The 16,935-nt window shown below is 54.1% G+C and overlaps 1 protein-coding gene across 1 annotated transcript in view; it reads left to right on the forward strand.

Annotated features, from left to right (window-relative positions):
• The first annotated feature begins 16,265 nt into the window (after positions 1 to 16,265).
• The window catches only part of ESYT3 (extended synaptotagmin 3), an 81,303-nt gene continuing 80,633 nt past the window's right edge, over positions 16,266 to 16,935 (forward strand). Inside the window, exon 1 of the mRNA XM_075831018.1 lies at positions 16,266 to 16,677. Coding sequence (XP_075687133.1) covers positions 16,345 to 16,677 — 333 coding nt within the window. The 5' untranslated portion in view covers positions 16,266 to 16,344. The remainder of the gene's footprint in view (positions 16,678 to 16,935) is intronic.

A 16,935-nucleotide genomic window follows, 5' to 3' on the forward strand; every position in this document is an offset into this window, starting at 1 on the left:
TACTCTCCCCTTGTATATAGTGCCGCACAGCGCTCCCACCTTGTATATAGTGCTACACAGCGCTCCCACCTTGTATATAGTGCCGCACAGCGCTCCCCCTTGTATATAGTGCTACAAAGCCCCCCTTTCCTCCACTTGTATATAGTGCTACACAGCGCTCTACCCCTTGTATATAGTGACACACAGTGCTCCACCTCTTGTATATAGTGCCACATAGCGCTCCCATTTGTATATAGTGCTACACAGCGCTCCCCCCTTATATAGTGCTACACAGCGCTGCCCCCTTATATAGTGCCACACAGCGCTCCCCCTTGGATATAGTGCTACATAGCGCTCCCCCTTGTATATAGTGCTACACAGCCCCCTCCTCCCCTTGTATATAGTGCCACACAGCGCACCCCCCTTGTATATAGTGCTACATAGCGCTCCCCCTTGAATATAATGCTACACAGCTCCCCTCCGCCCCTTGTATATAGTGCTACACAGCGCTCCCCCCTTGTATATAGTGCTACACAGCGCTCCCCCCTTGTATATAGTGCTACACAGCGCTCCCCCTTGTATAGTGCTACACAGCGCTCCCCCTTGGATATAGTGCTACACAGCGCTCCCCCCTTGTATATAGTGATACACAGCACCCCCCCTTGTATATAGTGCTACACAGCGCTCCCCCCTTGTATATAGTGCTACACAGCGCTCCCCCTTGTATAAAGTGCTACACTGCGCTCCCCCTTGTATATAGGGCCATACAGCACTCCCCCTTGTATATAGTGCCACACAGCGTTCCCCCTTTTATATAGAGTCCCACAGCCCCCCTCTGCCCCTTGTATAAAGCACCACACAGTGCTTCACCCCCTGTATAGTGCCACACAGTGCTCCCCCCCTTGTATATAGTGCCACACAGCGCTCCCCCTTGTATATAGTGCCACACAGCGCGTCCCTCTTGTATATAGTGCCACACAGCGCTCCCCTTGTATATAGTGCCACACAGCACTCCCCCCCCTTGTATATAGTGCCGCACAGCGATCCCCCCTTGTATATAGTGCTACACAGCCCCCTCCCCCTATATATAGTGCTACAAAGCGCTCCCCCCTTGTATATAGTGCCACACAGCGCTCCCCCTTGTATATAATGCCACACAGCGCTCCCCCTTGTATATGCCACACAGCGCTCCCCCTTGTATATAGTGCCACACAGCGCTCCCCCTTGTATATAGTGCCACACAGCGCTCCCCCTTGTATATAGTGCCACACAGCGCTCCCCCTTGTATATAGGGCCACACAGCGCTCCCCCTTGTATATAGTGCCACACAGCGCTCCCCCTTGTATAGTGTCACACAGCGCTCCCTTCCTTGTATATAGTGCCACACAGAGCTGCCCCTTTGTATATAGTGCCATACAGCACTTCCCCCCTTGTATATAGTGCCACACAGCGCCCGCCCCTTGTATATAGTGTCACACAGCGCTCTCTTCCTTGTATAAAGTGCCACACAACGCTGCCCCCTTGTATATAGTGCCACACAGCGCTCCCCTCTTGTATATAGTGCCACACCGCGCTCCCCCTTGTATATAGTGCTACACAGCCCGCCTCCTCCCCTTGTATATAGTGGCAAAAAGCTCTCCCCCCTGTATATAGAGCCACACAGCACTCTCCCCTTGTATAGTGCCGCACAGCGCTCCCCCTTATATATAAATCCACACAGCGCTCCCCCTTGTATATAGTGCCACACAGCGCTCCCCCTTGTATATAGTGCCACACAGCACTCCCCCCATTGTATATAGTGCTACACAGCCCCTCTCCTCCCCTTGTATATAGTGCCACACAGCGCTCCCCCTTGTATATTGGGCTACACAACGCTGCCCCCTTGTATATAGTGCCACACAGCGCTCCACTCCTGTATATAGTGCCACACAGCGCTCCCCCTTGTATATAATGCCACACAGCGCTGCACCCCTTTTATATAGTGACACACAGCGCTCCCCCTTCACACAGCGCTCCCCTTGTATATAGTTCCACATAGCACTCCCCCTTTGTATATAGTGCCACACAGCGCTCTACCCCTTATATAGTGCTACACAGCTCTCCCCCTTATATAGTGCTACAAAGCGCTCCCCGTTGTATATAGTGCAACTCAGTGCTCCCCTCCATGTATATAGTGCCACACAGCGCTCCCCCTTGCATATAGGGCCACACAGCGATCCCCCTTGTATATAGTGCTACACAGTGCTCCCCTCCTTGTATATAGTGCCACACAGCTCTCCCCCTTGTATATAGGGCCACACAGTGCTCCCCCGTTGTATTTAGTGCTACACAGCGCTCCCCTCCTTGTATATAGTGCCACACAGCGCTCCCCCCTTGTATATAGTGCCACACAGCACTCACCCTTTGTATATAGTGCCACATAGCGCTCCCCCTTGTATATAGTGCTACACAGCGCTCACCCCTTGTACAGGGCCACAAAGTGCTTTCCCCTTGTATATAGTGCTACACAGAGATCCCCCTTGTTTATAGGGGCACACAGCGCTCCCCCTTGTATATAGTGCAACACGGCGCTCCCCCTTTGTATATAGTGCTACACAGCGCTCCCCCTTGTATATAGTGCCACACAGCGCTCCCCCTTGTATATAGTGCCACACAGCGCTCCCCCTTGTATATAGGGCCACACAGCACTCCCCCCTTGTATATAGGGCCACACAGCGCTCCACCCCTTGTATATAGTGCCACACAGCGCTCCACCCCTTTTATATAGTGACACACAGCGCTCCCCCTTCACACAGCGCTCCCCCTTGTATATAGTTCCACACAGCGCTCTACCCCTTATATAGTGCTACACAGCTCTCCCCCTTATATAGTGCTACACAGCGCTCCCCGTTGTATATAGTGCAACACAGTGCTCCCCTCCTTGTATATAGTGCCACACAGCTCTCCCCCTGGTATATAGTGCCACACAGCGCTCCCCCTTGTATATAGGGCCACACAGTGCTCCCCCGTTGTATATAGTGCTACACAGCGCTCCCCCCTTGTATATAGTGCTACACAGTGCTCCCCCCTTGTATAGTGCCACACAGCACTCACCCTTTGTATATAGTGCCACGTAGCGCTCCCCCCTTGTATATAGTGCTACACAGCGCTCACCCCTTGTACAGGGCCACAAAGTGCTTTCTCCTTGTATATAGTGCTACACAGAGATCCCCCTTGTTTATAGGGCCACACAGCGCTCCCTCTTGTATATAGTGCAACACGGCGCTCCCCCTTGTATATAGTGCTACACAGCGCTCCCCCTTGTATAAGAGTGCTACACAGCGCTCCCCCCTTGTATATAGTGCCAAACAGCGCTGCCCCTTGTATATAGTGCCACACAGCGCTCCCCCTTGTATATAGTGCCACACAGCACTCCCCCCTTGTATATAATGCCACACAGCGCTCCACCTTGTATATAATGCCACCCAGCACTCCCCCCTTGTATATAATGCCACCCAGCACTCCCCCCTTGTATATAGTGCCACACAGCGCTCCCCCCTTCACACAGCGCTCCCCCTTGTATATAGTTCCACATAGCACTCCCCCTTTGTATATAGTGCCACACAGCGCTCTACCCCTTATATAGTGCTACACAGCTCTCCCCCTCGTATATAGTGCTACACAGCGCTCCCCCGTTGTATATAGTGTCACACAGCGCTCCCCCTTGTATATAGGGCCACACAGCGATCCCCCTTGTATATAGTGCTACACAGTGCTCCCCTCCTTGTATATAGTGCCACACAGCTCTCCCCCTGGTATATAGTGCCACACAGCGCTCCCCCTTGTATATAGGGCCACACAGTGCTCCCCCGTTGTATATAGTGCTACACAGCGCTCCCCTCCTTGTATATAGTGCCACACAGCGATCCCCCTTTGTATATAGTGCTACACAGCGCTCCCCTCTTGTATATAGTGCCACACAGCGCTCCCCCTTGTATATAGTGCCAGACATCGCTCCCCCCTTGTATATAGTGCCACACAGCGCTGCCCCTTGTATATAATGCCACACAGCGCTGCCCCCTTGTATATAAAGCCATACAGTGCTTCCCCCCTTGTATATAGTGCCACACAGTGCCCCCCCTTGTATATGGTGCCACACAGCGCTCCCCCCTTCGATATAGTGCCACACAGCGCTCCCCTCTTGTATATAGTGCCACACAGCTCTCCCCCTTGTATATAGTGCCACACAGCGATCCCCCTCTTGTATATAGTGCCACATATCGCTCTCCTCTTGTATATAGTGCCACAAAGCTCTCCCCCTTGTATATAGTGCCACACAGCACTCTCCCCTTGTATATAGTGCTACACAGCGCTCCCCCTCTTATATAGTGCCACACAGCACTCACCCTTTGTATATAGTGCCACGTAGCGCTCCCCCCTTGTATATAGTGCTACACAGGGATCCCCCTTGTTTATAGGGCCACACAGCGCTCCCCCTTGTATATAGTGCAACACGGCGCTCCCCCTTTGTATATAGTGCCACACAGCGCTCCCCCTTGTATATAGTGTCACACAGCGCTCCCCCTTGTATATAGTGTCACACAGCACTCCCCCCTTGTATATATGCCACACAGCGCTCCACCCCTTGTATATAGTGCCACACAGCGCTCCCCCTTGTATATAATGCCACACAGCGCTCCACCCCTTTTATATAGTGACACACAGCGCTCCCCTTGTATATAGTGCCACACAGCGCTCTACCCCTTATATAGTGCTACACAGCTCTCCCCCTTATATAGTGCTACAAAGCGCTCCCCGTTGTATATAGTGCAACTCAGTGCTCCCCTCCATGTATATAGTGCCACACAGCGCTCCCCCTTGCATATAGGGCCACACAGCGATCCCCCTTGTATATAGTGCTACACAGTGCGCCCCTCCTTGTATATAGTGCCACACAGCTCTCCCCCTTGTATATAGGGCCACACAGTGCTCCCCCATTGTATTTAGTGCTACACAGCGCTCCCCTCCTTGTATATAGTGCCACACAGCGCTCCCCCCTTGTATATAGTGCTACACAGTGCTCCCCCCTTGTATATAGTGCCACACAGCACTCACCCTTTGTATATAGTGCCACATAGCGCTCCCCCCTTGTATATAGTGCTACACAGCGCTCACCCCTTGTACAGGGCCACAAAGTGCTTTCCCCTTGTATATAGTGCTACACAGAGATCCCCCTTGTTTATAGGGGCACACAGCGCTCCCCCTTGTATATAGTGCAACACGGCGCTCCCCCTTTGTATATAGTGCTACACAGCGCTCCCCCTTGTATATAGTGCCACACAGCGCTCCCCCTTGTATATAGTGCCACACAGCGCTCCCCCTTGTATATAGGGCCACACAGCACTCCCCCCTTGTATATAGGGCCACACAGCGCTCCACCCCTTGTATATAGTGCCACACAGCGCTCCACCCCTTTTATATAGTGACACACAGCGCTCCCCCTTCACACAGCGCTCCCCCTTGTATATAGTTCCACACAGCGCTCTACCCCTTATATAGTGCTACACAGCTCTCCCCCTTATATAGTGCTACACAGCGCTCCCCGTTGTATATAGTGCAACACAGTGCTCCCCTCCTTGTATATAGTGCCACACAGCTCTCCCCCTGGTATATAGTGCCACACAGCGCTCCCCCTTGTATATAGGGCCACACAGTGCTCCCCCGTTGTATATAGTGCTACACAGCGCTCCCCCCTTGTATATAGTGCTACACAGTGCTCCCCCCTTGTATAGTGCCACACAGCACTCACCCTTTGTATATAGTGCCACGTAGCGCTCCCCCCTTGTATATAGTGCTACACAGCGCTCACCCCTTGTACAGGGCCACAAAGTGCTTTCTCCTTGTATATAGTGCTACACAGAGATCCCCCTTGTTTATAGGGCCACACAGCGCTCCCTCTTGTATATAGTGCAACACGGCGCTCCCCCTTGTATATAGTGCTACACAGCGCTCCCCCTTGTATAAGAGTGCTACACAGCGCTCCCCCCTTGTATATAGTGCCAAACAGCGCTGCCCCTTGTATATAGTGCCACACAGCGCTCCCCCTTGTATATAGTGCCACACAGCACTCCCCCCTTGTATATAATGCCACACAGCGCTCCACCTTGTATATAATGCCACCCAGCACTCCCCCCTTGTATATAATGCCACCCAGCACTCCCCCTTGTATATAGTGCCACACAGCGCTCCCCCCTTCACACAGCGCTCCCCCTTGTATATAGTTCCACATAGCACTCCCCCTTTGTATATAGTGCCACACAGCGCTCTACCCCTTATATAGTGCTACACAGCTCTCCCCCTCGTATATAGTGCTACACAGCGCTCCCCCGTTGTATATAGTGTCACACAGCGCTCCCCCTTGTATATAGGGCCACACAGCGATCCCCCTTGTATATAGTGCTACACAGTGCTCCCCTCCTTGTATATAGTGCCACACAGCTCTCCCCCTGGTATATAGTGCCACACAGCGCTCCCCCTTGTATATAGGGCCACACAGTGCTCCCCCGTTGTATATAGTGCTACACAGCGCTCCCCTCCTTGTATATAGTGCCACACAGCGATCCCCCTTTGTATATAGTGCTACACAGCGCTCCCCTCTTGTATATAGTGCCACACAGCGCTCCCCCCTTGTATATAGTGCCAGACATCGCTCCCCCCTTGTATATAGTGCCACACAGCGCTGCCCCTTGTATATAATGCCACACAGCGCTGCCCCCTTGTATATAAAGCCATACAGTGCTTCCCCCCTTGTATATAGTGCCACACAGTGCCCCCCCTTGTATATGGTGCCACACAGCGCTCCCCCCTTCGATATAGTGCCACACAGCGCTCCCCTCTTGTATATAGTGCCACACAGCTCTCCCCCTTGTATATAGTGCCACACAGCGATCCCCCTCTTGTATATAGTGCCACATATCGCTCTCCTCTTGTATATAGTGCCACAAAGCTCTCCCCCTTGTATATAGTGCCACACAGCACTCTCCCCTTGTATATAGTGCTACACAGCGCTCCCCCTCTTATATAGTGCCACACAGCACTCACCCTTTGTATATAGTGCCACGTAGCGCTCCCCCCTTGTATATAGTGCTACACAGGGATCCCCCTTGTTTATAGGGCCACACAGCCCTCCCCCTTGTATATAGTGCAACACGGCGCTCCCCCTTTGTATATAGTGCCACACAGCGCTCCCCCTTGTATATAGTGTCACACAGCGCTCCCCCTTGTATATAGTGTCACACAGCACTCCCCCCTTGTATATATGCCACACAGCGCTCCACCCCTTGTATATAGTGCCACACAGCGCTCCCCCTTGTATATGCCACACAGCGCTCCACCCCTTTTATATAGTGACACACAGCGCTCCCCTTGTATATAGTGCCACACAGCGCTCTACCCCTTATATAGTGCTACACAGCGCTCCCCGTTGTATATAGTGCAACACAGTGCTCCCCTCCTTGTATATAGTGCCACACAGCTCTCCCCCTGGTATATAGTGCCACACAGCGCTCCCCCTTGTATATAGGGCCACACAGTGCTCCCCCGTTGTATATAGTGCTACACAGCGCTCCCCTCCTTGTATATAGTGCCACACAGCGCTCCCCCCTTGTATATAGTGCTACACAGCGCTCCCCCCTTGTATATAGTGCCACACAGCACTCACCCTTTGTATATAGTGCCATGTAGCGCTCCCCCCTTGTATATAGTGCTACACAGCGCTCACCCCTTGTACAGGGCCACAAAGTGCTTTCCACTTGTATATAGTGCTACACAGAGATCCCCCTTGTTTATAGGGACACACAGCGCTCCCCCTTGTATATAGTGCAACACGGCACTCCCCCTCGTATATAGTGCCACACAGCGCTCCCCCTTGTATATAGTGCCACACAGCGCTCCCCTTGTATATAGTGCCACACAGCGCTCCCCCTTGTATATAGTGTCACACAGCACTCCCCCCTTGTATATATGCCACACAGCGCTCCACCCCTTGTATATAGTGCCACACAGCACTCCCCCTTGTATATAATGCCACACAGCGCTCCACCCCTTTTATATAGTAACACACAGCGCTCCCCCTTCACACAGCGCTCCCCCTTGTATAAAGTTCCACATATCACTCCCCCTTTGTATATAGTGCCACACAGCGCTCTACCCCTTATATAGTGCTACACAGCGCTCCCCGTTGTATATAGTGCCACACAGCGCTCCCCCTTCGATATAGTGCCACACAGCGCTCCCCTCTTGTATATGGTGCCACACAGCTCTCCCCCTGGTATATAGTGCCACACAGCGCTCCCCCTTGTATATAGGGCCACACAGCTCTCCCCCTGGTATATAGTGCCACACAGCGCTCCCCTCCTTGTATATAGTGCCACACAGCGCTCCCCCCTTGTATATAGTGCTACACAGTGCTCCTCCCTTGTATATAGTGCCACACAGCACTCACCCTTTGTATATAGTGCCACACAGCACTCACCCTTTGTATATAGTGCTACACAGCGCTCACCCCTTGTACAGGGCCACAAAGTGCTTTTCCCTTGTATATAGTGCTACTCAGAGATCCCCCTTGTTTATAGGGCCACACAGCGCTCCCCCTTGTACATAGTGCAACACGGCGTTCCCCCTTGTATATAGTGCTACACAGCGCTCCCCCCTTGTATAGTGCCACAGAGTGCTTCCCCCTTGTATGTAGTGGCACACAGCGCTCCCCCTTGTATATAGTGCCACACAGCGCTCCCCCTTGTATATAATGCCACACAGCGCTCCACCTTGTATATAATGCCACCCAGCACTCCCCCCTTGTATATAGTGCCACACAGCGCTCCCCCCTTCACACAGTGCTCCCCCTTGTATATAGTTCCACATAGCACTCCCCCTTTGTATATAGTGCCACACAGCGCTCTACCCCTTATATAGTGCTACACAGCTCTCCCCCTCGTATATAGTGCTACACAGCGCTCCCCCATTGTATATAGTGTCACACAGCGCTCCCCCTTGTATATAGGGCCACACAGCGATCCCCCTTGTATAGAGTGCTACACAGTGCTCCCCTCCTTGTATATAGTGCCACACAGCTCTCCCCCTTGTATATAGTGCCACACAGCGCTCCCCCTTGTATATAGTGCCACACAGCGCTCCCCCTTGTATATAGGGCCACACAGTGCTCCCCCGTTGTATATAGTGCCACACAGCGCTCCCCCTTGTATATAGGGCCACACAGTGCTCCCCCGTTGTATATAGTGCTACACAGCGCTCCCAACCTTGTATATAGTGCCACACAGCGCTCCCCCTTTGTATATAGTGCTACACAGCGCTCCCCCTTATATATAGTGCTACACAGCGCTCCCCCCCTTGTACAGTGCCACACAGTGCTTCCCCCTTGTATATAGTGCTACACAGCGCTCCCCATTTGTATATAGTGCCACGTAGCGCTTCCCCTTGTATATAGTGCCACGTAGCGCTCCCCCTTGTATATAGTGCTACACAGCGCTCCCCCCCTTGTACAGTGCCACACAGTGCTTCCCCCTTGTATATAGTGCTACACAGCGCTCCCCTTTGTATATAGTGCTACACAGCGCTCCCCTCCTTGTATATAGTGCCACACAGCGCTCCCCCTTTGTATATAGTGCTACACAGCGCTCCCCTCTTGTATATAGTGCCACACAGCGCTCCCCTTGTATATAGTGCCACACAGCGCTCCCCCCTTGTATATAGTGCCACACAACGCTGCCCCTTGTATATAGTGCCACACAGCGCTGCCCCCTTGTATATGGTGCCACACAGCGCTCCCCCCTTCGATATAGTGCCACACAGCGCTCCCCTCTTGTATATAGTGCCACACAGCGATCCCCCTCTTGTATATAGTGCCACATATCGCTCTCCTCTTGTATATAGTGCCACAAAGCTCTCCCCCTTGTATATAGTGCCACACAGCACTCTCCCCTTGTATATAGTGCTACACAGCGCTCCCCCTCTTATATAGTGCCACACAGCGCTCCCCCCTTGTATATAGTCTACACAGCGGTCCCCCTTGTATATAGTGCTACACAGCCCCTCTCCTCCCCTTGTATATAGTGCCACACAGCGCTCCCCCCTTGTAAATAGTGCCACACAGCGCTCCTCCATGTATATAGGGCCACACAGCGCTTCCGCCCTTGTACAGTGCCACACAGTGCTTCCCCCTTGTATATAGTGCTACACAGCGCTCCCCCTTGTATATAGGGCCACACAGCGCTCCCCCCTTGTATACAGTTCCACACAGCACTCCCCCTTGTATACAGTGCCACACAGCATTCCCCCTTGTATATAGTGCTACACAGCCCGCCTCCTCCCCTTGTATATAGTGCCACACAGCGCTCCCCCCTTGTAAATAGTGCCACACAGCGCTCCTCCATGTATATAGGGCCACACAGCACTCACTCTTTGTATATAGTGCCACGTAGCGCTCCCCCCTTGTATATAGTGCTACACAGCGCTCCCCCTTGTATATAGTGCCACACAGTGCTTCCCCCTTGTATATAGTGCTACACAGAGGTCCCCCTTGTTTATAGGGTCACACAACACTCCCCCTTGTATATAGTGCCCCACAGCGCTCCCCCCTTGTATATAGTGCCACACAGCGCTGCCCCCTTGTATATAAAGCCATACAGCGCTCCCCTCTTGTATATAGTGCCACACAGCGCTCCCCTCCTTCTATATATTGCCACAAAGCACTCCTCCTTGTATATAGGGCCACGCAGCGCTCCCCCTTGTATATAGGGCCACGCAGCGCTCCCCCTTGTATATAGGGCCACGCAGCACTCCCCCTTGTATATAGGGCCACGCAGCACTCCCCCTTTTATATAGTACCGCACAGCGCTCCCCCTTGTATATAGGGCCACACAGCACTCCCCCCTTGTATATAGTGGCACACAGCGCTTCCCCCTGTATATAGTGGCACACAGCGCTCCCCCTTGTATATAGTGCTACACAGCACTCCCCCCTTGTATATAGTGCCACACAGCGCTCCCCCTTATATATAGGGCCGCACAGCACTCCCCCCCTTGTATATAGTGCCACACAGCGCTCCCCCTTGTATATAGGGCCGCACAGCACTCCCCCCTTGTATATAGGGCCGCACAGCACTCCCCCCTTGTATATAGGGCCACACAGCGCTCCCCCTTGTATATAGGGCCACACAGCGCTCCCCCTTGTATATAGGGCCACACAGCACTCCGCCCTTGTATATAGGGCCGCACAGCGCACCACCCCCCTAAAAAACTGATAAAATGAAAAACATTGTGCTTACCTTGCCCTGTTCCTGCGACGGACGGAGCGCTGCACATCCTGGGGGGGCTCATGCGCAGGGAATCTTCCCAGCGCCTTATAGTGTCCTGCAGCGTATAGTATTCAGCTGTATCTACATCCTGAGGACGCAAATCCAAGTGAATGTGGCTGTCGCTAGCACCGGGGCCCCCTCCAATGCTAGCAACGTCACCAGGCATGAGGGGGCCCGTGCGGTTCGGGCCCCCTAGGTGCCTTGGGCTCCGGGAGGCCGCCCGAATGATGATCCGCCACTGGGTAAAATCATGGTCAAGCCAACGGAACCCATTGAAGTCAATGGGTTCCGTCAGCCGCCGGTGGTGTCCGATGTGCAATTGAACCGTTGCTTCCGTTATTCCCTGCTCTGCTCCTCTGACGGAATGTCACAACACAGGTGTGAACACGGCTGTACAATGTATCAGTCTGAAGTCCACGCTTCTTACCTTACGGAGGATTGTCTAGACCGGATACGATTGTAACAAACCCTCAGCTGTGGGAAGTATAAGACATGCAGGTTTTCAGCCTGTGGGTGTAAACAAGAATGTTCATATTTACTGACAGCAAGCAGAGATCTCAGGAATGGTGAAGAATTTAAACACAAATTTGATTAGAAAGTTCCGGACCGTTCCATTTTACAATGATGAAGCTTTATTTACACACGACCGGACGACATCTTCACATCAGAGACGCTCCCGCAGATAAGTGACCGTTTTTGGGATTCTGCTGCGGTTTTATAATCTGATGAGACGACCAGAAACTGGATCTGAAAGCCGGAGATCTGGAGACGGCCGGAGGTCGGGAGACGGCCGGAGGTCGGGAGAGAGGCCGGAGGTCGGGAGAGAGGCCGGAGGTCGGGAGAGCGGCCGGAGGTCGGGAGAGAGGCCGGAGGTCGGGAGAGAGGCCGGAGGTCGGGAGAGAGGCCGGAGGTCGGGAGAGAGGCCGGGAGACGGCCGGAGATCGGGAGACGGCCGGAGATCGGGAGACGGCCGGAGGTCGGGAGAGAGGCCGGAGGTCGGGAGAGAGGCCGGAGGTCGGGAGAGAGGCCGGAGGTCGGGAGAGAGGCCGGAGGTCGGGAGAGAGGCCGGAGATCGGGAGAGAGGCCGGAGGTCGGGAGACGGCCGGACATTGTTTATAAAGAGACAGTGAGAGACTAGCGAGTGTCATGTGACTGAGGAGACGTACTGGAGGTGAAAGCCGCGCTCTCCCCCGTGATGTCTCCGTCACCTCCCGGCCCCCCGCTCTGACCCGCTCTTTTATTAACAAATCCTCCGGCCTGGAGTTCAATGACAGCGCAGGTGGAGCAGACCTCGAGATGATGCTGCATCCCACAACATGTCGCCTCACACCCGGGGGTCCTCGTGATGAGGGAGGGCACAATGGCTGATAACTGAACACCAGAGCTCAGCCTTCCTGTTCTAAATGACTCTGGAGAAGTGGCCCCTGACTAGTCACTGTGGCCCCTGGTCTTTGAAGGCTGTAAACATTGACTGTGGCCCCCGATTGGTCACTGTGGCCCCTGAGGCTGATCTCACTCTTCATCAGGTTCATTCTTAAATTCACAATACTCTGGCAGCCTTGTGTGCAAATAAATAGAATGGCGGCATGACGGCGGCGGCGCTGCGCGGTGATTATGGGATTCCCTGTGTGAAACTGGCGATTTCTGCAGCACAATCCCTCCCTGATAACGCACGGCCGATCTCCAGGGAACCGGTACTGGATGCGCCGCTTCACGTTTCATGGGGTGGACTAGAGGCTCCCAAGGTGCTGGGCGGCCTGCGGCTGCCGCCTGTCATCTTGGGGGGGGGTAATAAAGCGGGGAAATGGCAGCGATGGCAGGTCAGAGGTCGGCGGTGTCCTGAAGATGCAGATGGTAAAGTTGGCGCAGTGACCGTCGTGTCATATTGCGGTCCGTGCAGCATCTGCGCCTATTACCAGCTGGTGCCGACGTCTACCGAGTCTGACGCGCTGTCACTTTAAATATGTTTATGAAATGATATTACGAGCGCTTCCCCCGCATGACACTCCGGATCCTATAATCTCCAGCACATTATCACAGGGTTATTACAGGTGAGGGAACGGCTGCAGAGATGGCGCAGAGGAATCAGGACTCAGGAATCAGGACTCAGGACTCAGGACTCAGGAATCAGGACTCAGGAATCAGGCTGCTCTGGCTGAACAAGTATAAGATCCAGCGCAGTCACGTCTTTGGCCCGCGGTCACGTGTCCGGGATTTCTTGCTGATTTGCCGTCAGCGCTCTGGAATCTCCCGCATTCGTCTTCAGTTTGTGGATCGGCGCCAGCTGTGAATCACGTCCCGACATGTAGTGATCCTGAGTAGTCAGAGCCTGATGGGAGTTGTAGTTTCAGAATAGCTGGAGAGCGGCACGCAGGATCGCCAACTGTCCGTAAAAATAAAGACTATAAAAAAATAACGGACGTGTCTGTGATAAAAGACGGAGATCGGACCGAATATTGGGATTGTAACTCTCATCATCTCGCAGGACACGCTGAAATCACTCATCATCCTGATCATTCTTTATGGTTTTCCGATTTGTCCATAAAATGATTTACTGTCCGTGATTTAGTGGCGCTGCGCTCGGTCTATAGGGTTAATATAGGAGGAGGGTCAGGTTAACCCCGTCCTGTCCAGGCGCCTCACGTTCTCTGACGGCTTCTTCATACTTTCTTTCCGGGATTCTCAGGCGGTGACAACGCTGAGAAACAATTCACATTCTGGGTGATTTACATTCCAAGGAGGAAGCGACGACGAATCCACATTCTCCGAGATCAGAACAGAAGGAAATCCAGAGCAGTGACGCACCCCTCACCTGTGCAGCTCATACCTAAAGCCGGCGTCACCCGCCGCACGGGGAGCAGCCGGCGTCACCCGCCGCACGGGGAGCAGACTCCCATAGAGTTACATGATAATATTCTGCTGCCTGCAGTCACCACTAGAGGGAGCTCACTACATACAGATATATACAGCTCCCATAGAGGAGGGAAACATGAGGAGAATACCGGAGGGTCATAGGAGGGGTACAGAAAGGACATATGAGGGTAAAACGAGGGGTACAGGAGAGTCATATAAGAGGAATAGGAAGAATACAGGTAGGACATTTGAGGGCACAGGAGGGACATACGTGGGGTGCAGGAGGGTCATACGAGGGGTGCAGGAGGGTCATACGAGGGGTTCAGGGGGGTCATACGAGGGGTGCAGGGGGGTCATACGAGGGGTGCAGGAGGGACATACGAGGGGTGCAGGAGGGACATACGAGGGGTGCAGGGGGGTCATACGAGGGGTGCAGGAGGGACATACGAGGGGTGCAGGGGGGTCATACGAGGGGTGCAGGGGGGGTCATACGAGGGGTTCAGGGGGGTCATACGAGGGGTGCAGGGGGGTCATACGAGGGGTGCAGGGGGGTCATACGAGGGGTGCAGGAGGGACATACGAGGGCTGCAGGAGGGACATACGAGGGCTGCAGGAGGGTCATACGAGGGCTGCAGGAGGGACATACGAGGGGTGCAGGAGGGTCATACGAGGGGTGCAGGAGGGTCATACGAGGGCTGCAGGAGGGACATACGAGGGGTGCAGGAGGGTCATACGAGGGGTGCAGGGGGGTCACACGAGGGGTGCAGGAGGGTCATACGAGGGGTGCAGGGGGGTCATACGAGGGGTGCAGGAGGGTCATACGAGGGGTACAGGAGGGTCATACGAGGGCTGCAGGAGGGACATACGAGGGGTGCAGGAGGGTCATACGAGGGGTGCAGGGGGGTCATACGAGGGGTGCAGGGGGGTCATACGAGGGGTTCAGGGGGGTCATACGAGGGGTACAGGAGGGTCATACGAGGGGTGCAGGAGGGACATACGAGGGCTGCAGGAGGGACATACGAGGGGTGCAGGAGGGACATACGAGGGGTGCAGGAGGGTCATACGAGGGGTACAGGAGGGTCATACGAGGGGTGCAGGAGGGTCATACGAGGGGTGCAGGGGGGTCATACGAGGGGTGCAGGAGGGACATACGAGGGGTGCAGGAGGGTCATACGAGGGGTGCAGGGGGGTCATACGAGGGGTGCAGGAGGGTCATACGAGGGGTGCAGGAGGGTCATACGAGGGGTGCAGGAGGGACATACGAGGGGTGCAGGAGGGACATACGAGGGGTGCAGGAGGGACATACGAGGGGTGCAGGAGGGACATACGAGGGGTGCAGGAGGGACATACGAGGGGTGCAGGAGGGACATACGAGGGGTGCAGGAGGGTCATACGAGGGGTTCAGGAGGGTCATACGAGGGGTACAGGAGGGTCATACGAGGGGTTCAGGAGGGATCTGCCCCATCTCCTATTATGAACCTCTGGGGCGGCTGCTGGAAATAAAGATGAAATAGCGGAAAGTGCGACCAATAATGCGGCCCCTCCAGAGACCCCGATAGATTTGTTAGATTTGGATCAGGACGAGTTTTCGCCTCCGGACTCTGCGGCCGCCGTGGTCATGTGACCCCGCTACCACGACATTGAGGGAATAGACGCAAATTCTCCCAAAATAAGTGAAATATTAAATAATTTGGACATTTTCACTTCTTTTTCCAGTTTAAAAACATACATTTCTGTAAAACCGGAAATTACCGGAGGATTTTCTGGGGTTCATTTCGCTCCTGGTTCTCGTTTCGCCTTATTGGTGATTATTTGCCGCCATCTTGTGACGCGATTTTCTGTACTTGTTCTTCACAGAAATGGCGCGGTCTCCAACTGGCGATCTGAACAAAACGGTGCCGTAAAGCGAATCACGCCGTAAAACTCTGCGCCAGGTGACCCGTCAGAAGAGAATGGTCGGCAGGTAGTTTCCAGGTTGTGGAGGATGATGGGGGTTGTCATTACCCGGGTTATGAGGGCGGTGCAGGTAGTCGGAGTCTGCTCGGGTGCGCCCGCCGGGTGTGTCGTGGGCGTGGCTATGAGTGTCACCTGGAGCTGCTGTCCCGGGCCGGTCACACTCTGCCGGGCATCCTCGGTGACATGACGGGCGACATCCAGCCATGACGAGACAGGAGGGGGACCCGAGAAATGTTGACCCGCAGGGCGCAGAGCCCGCTGCCCCCCCGGCTGGCCGCCCGTTGCCCGGTGACCCGCTGGCGCTCCTGGGGCTGCTGCGGCCGCTGTGCCGGGTGTTGCTGCTGCTGCTACCGGTGTACGTGTGCGGGCGGCTCGGGCTCAGTCTCACCTGGGTTTTGTTCGGACTTTTTCTCTGGATTTTCTGGAACCGAAACAAGAAGTCGAAACTTGCCCGAATGCGGGCGGCCTGGGAGCTGCTGGACAACGAGAGCCTGGAAGTGACCCGCGGGCTGAACACCCAACAGCTACCCGCCTGGGTGAGTGAGGGGGCGGGGCTGACAACGGCGGGGGGCTGACAACCTCACGTGATGACTGATGATAATAAGAGAGGATGATTATATTGTAGTGAGGGTGTCCGGGTGCCGATTATCACATTATAGAGGGTGTCAGGGTGACGATTATCACATTATAGAGGGTGTCCGGGTGACGATTATTACATTATAGAGGGTGTCCGGGTGACGATTATCACATTATAGAGGGTGTCAGGGTGACGATTATTACATTATAGAGGGTGT

Source organism: Rhinoderma darwinii, chromosome 6 (assembly GCF_050947455.1).
Source record: "Rhinoderma darwinii isolate aRhiDar2 chromosome 6, aRhiDar2.hap1, whole genome shotgun sequence".
Taxonomy (NCBI): Eukaryota; Metazoa; Chordata; class Amphibia; order Anura; family Rhinodermatidae; genus Rhinoderma; species Rhinoderma darwinii.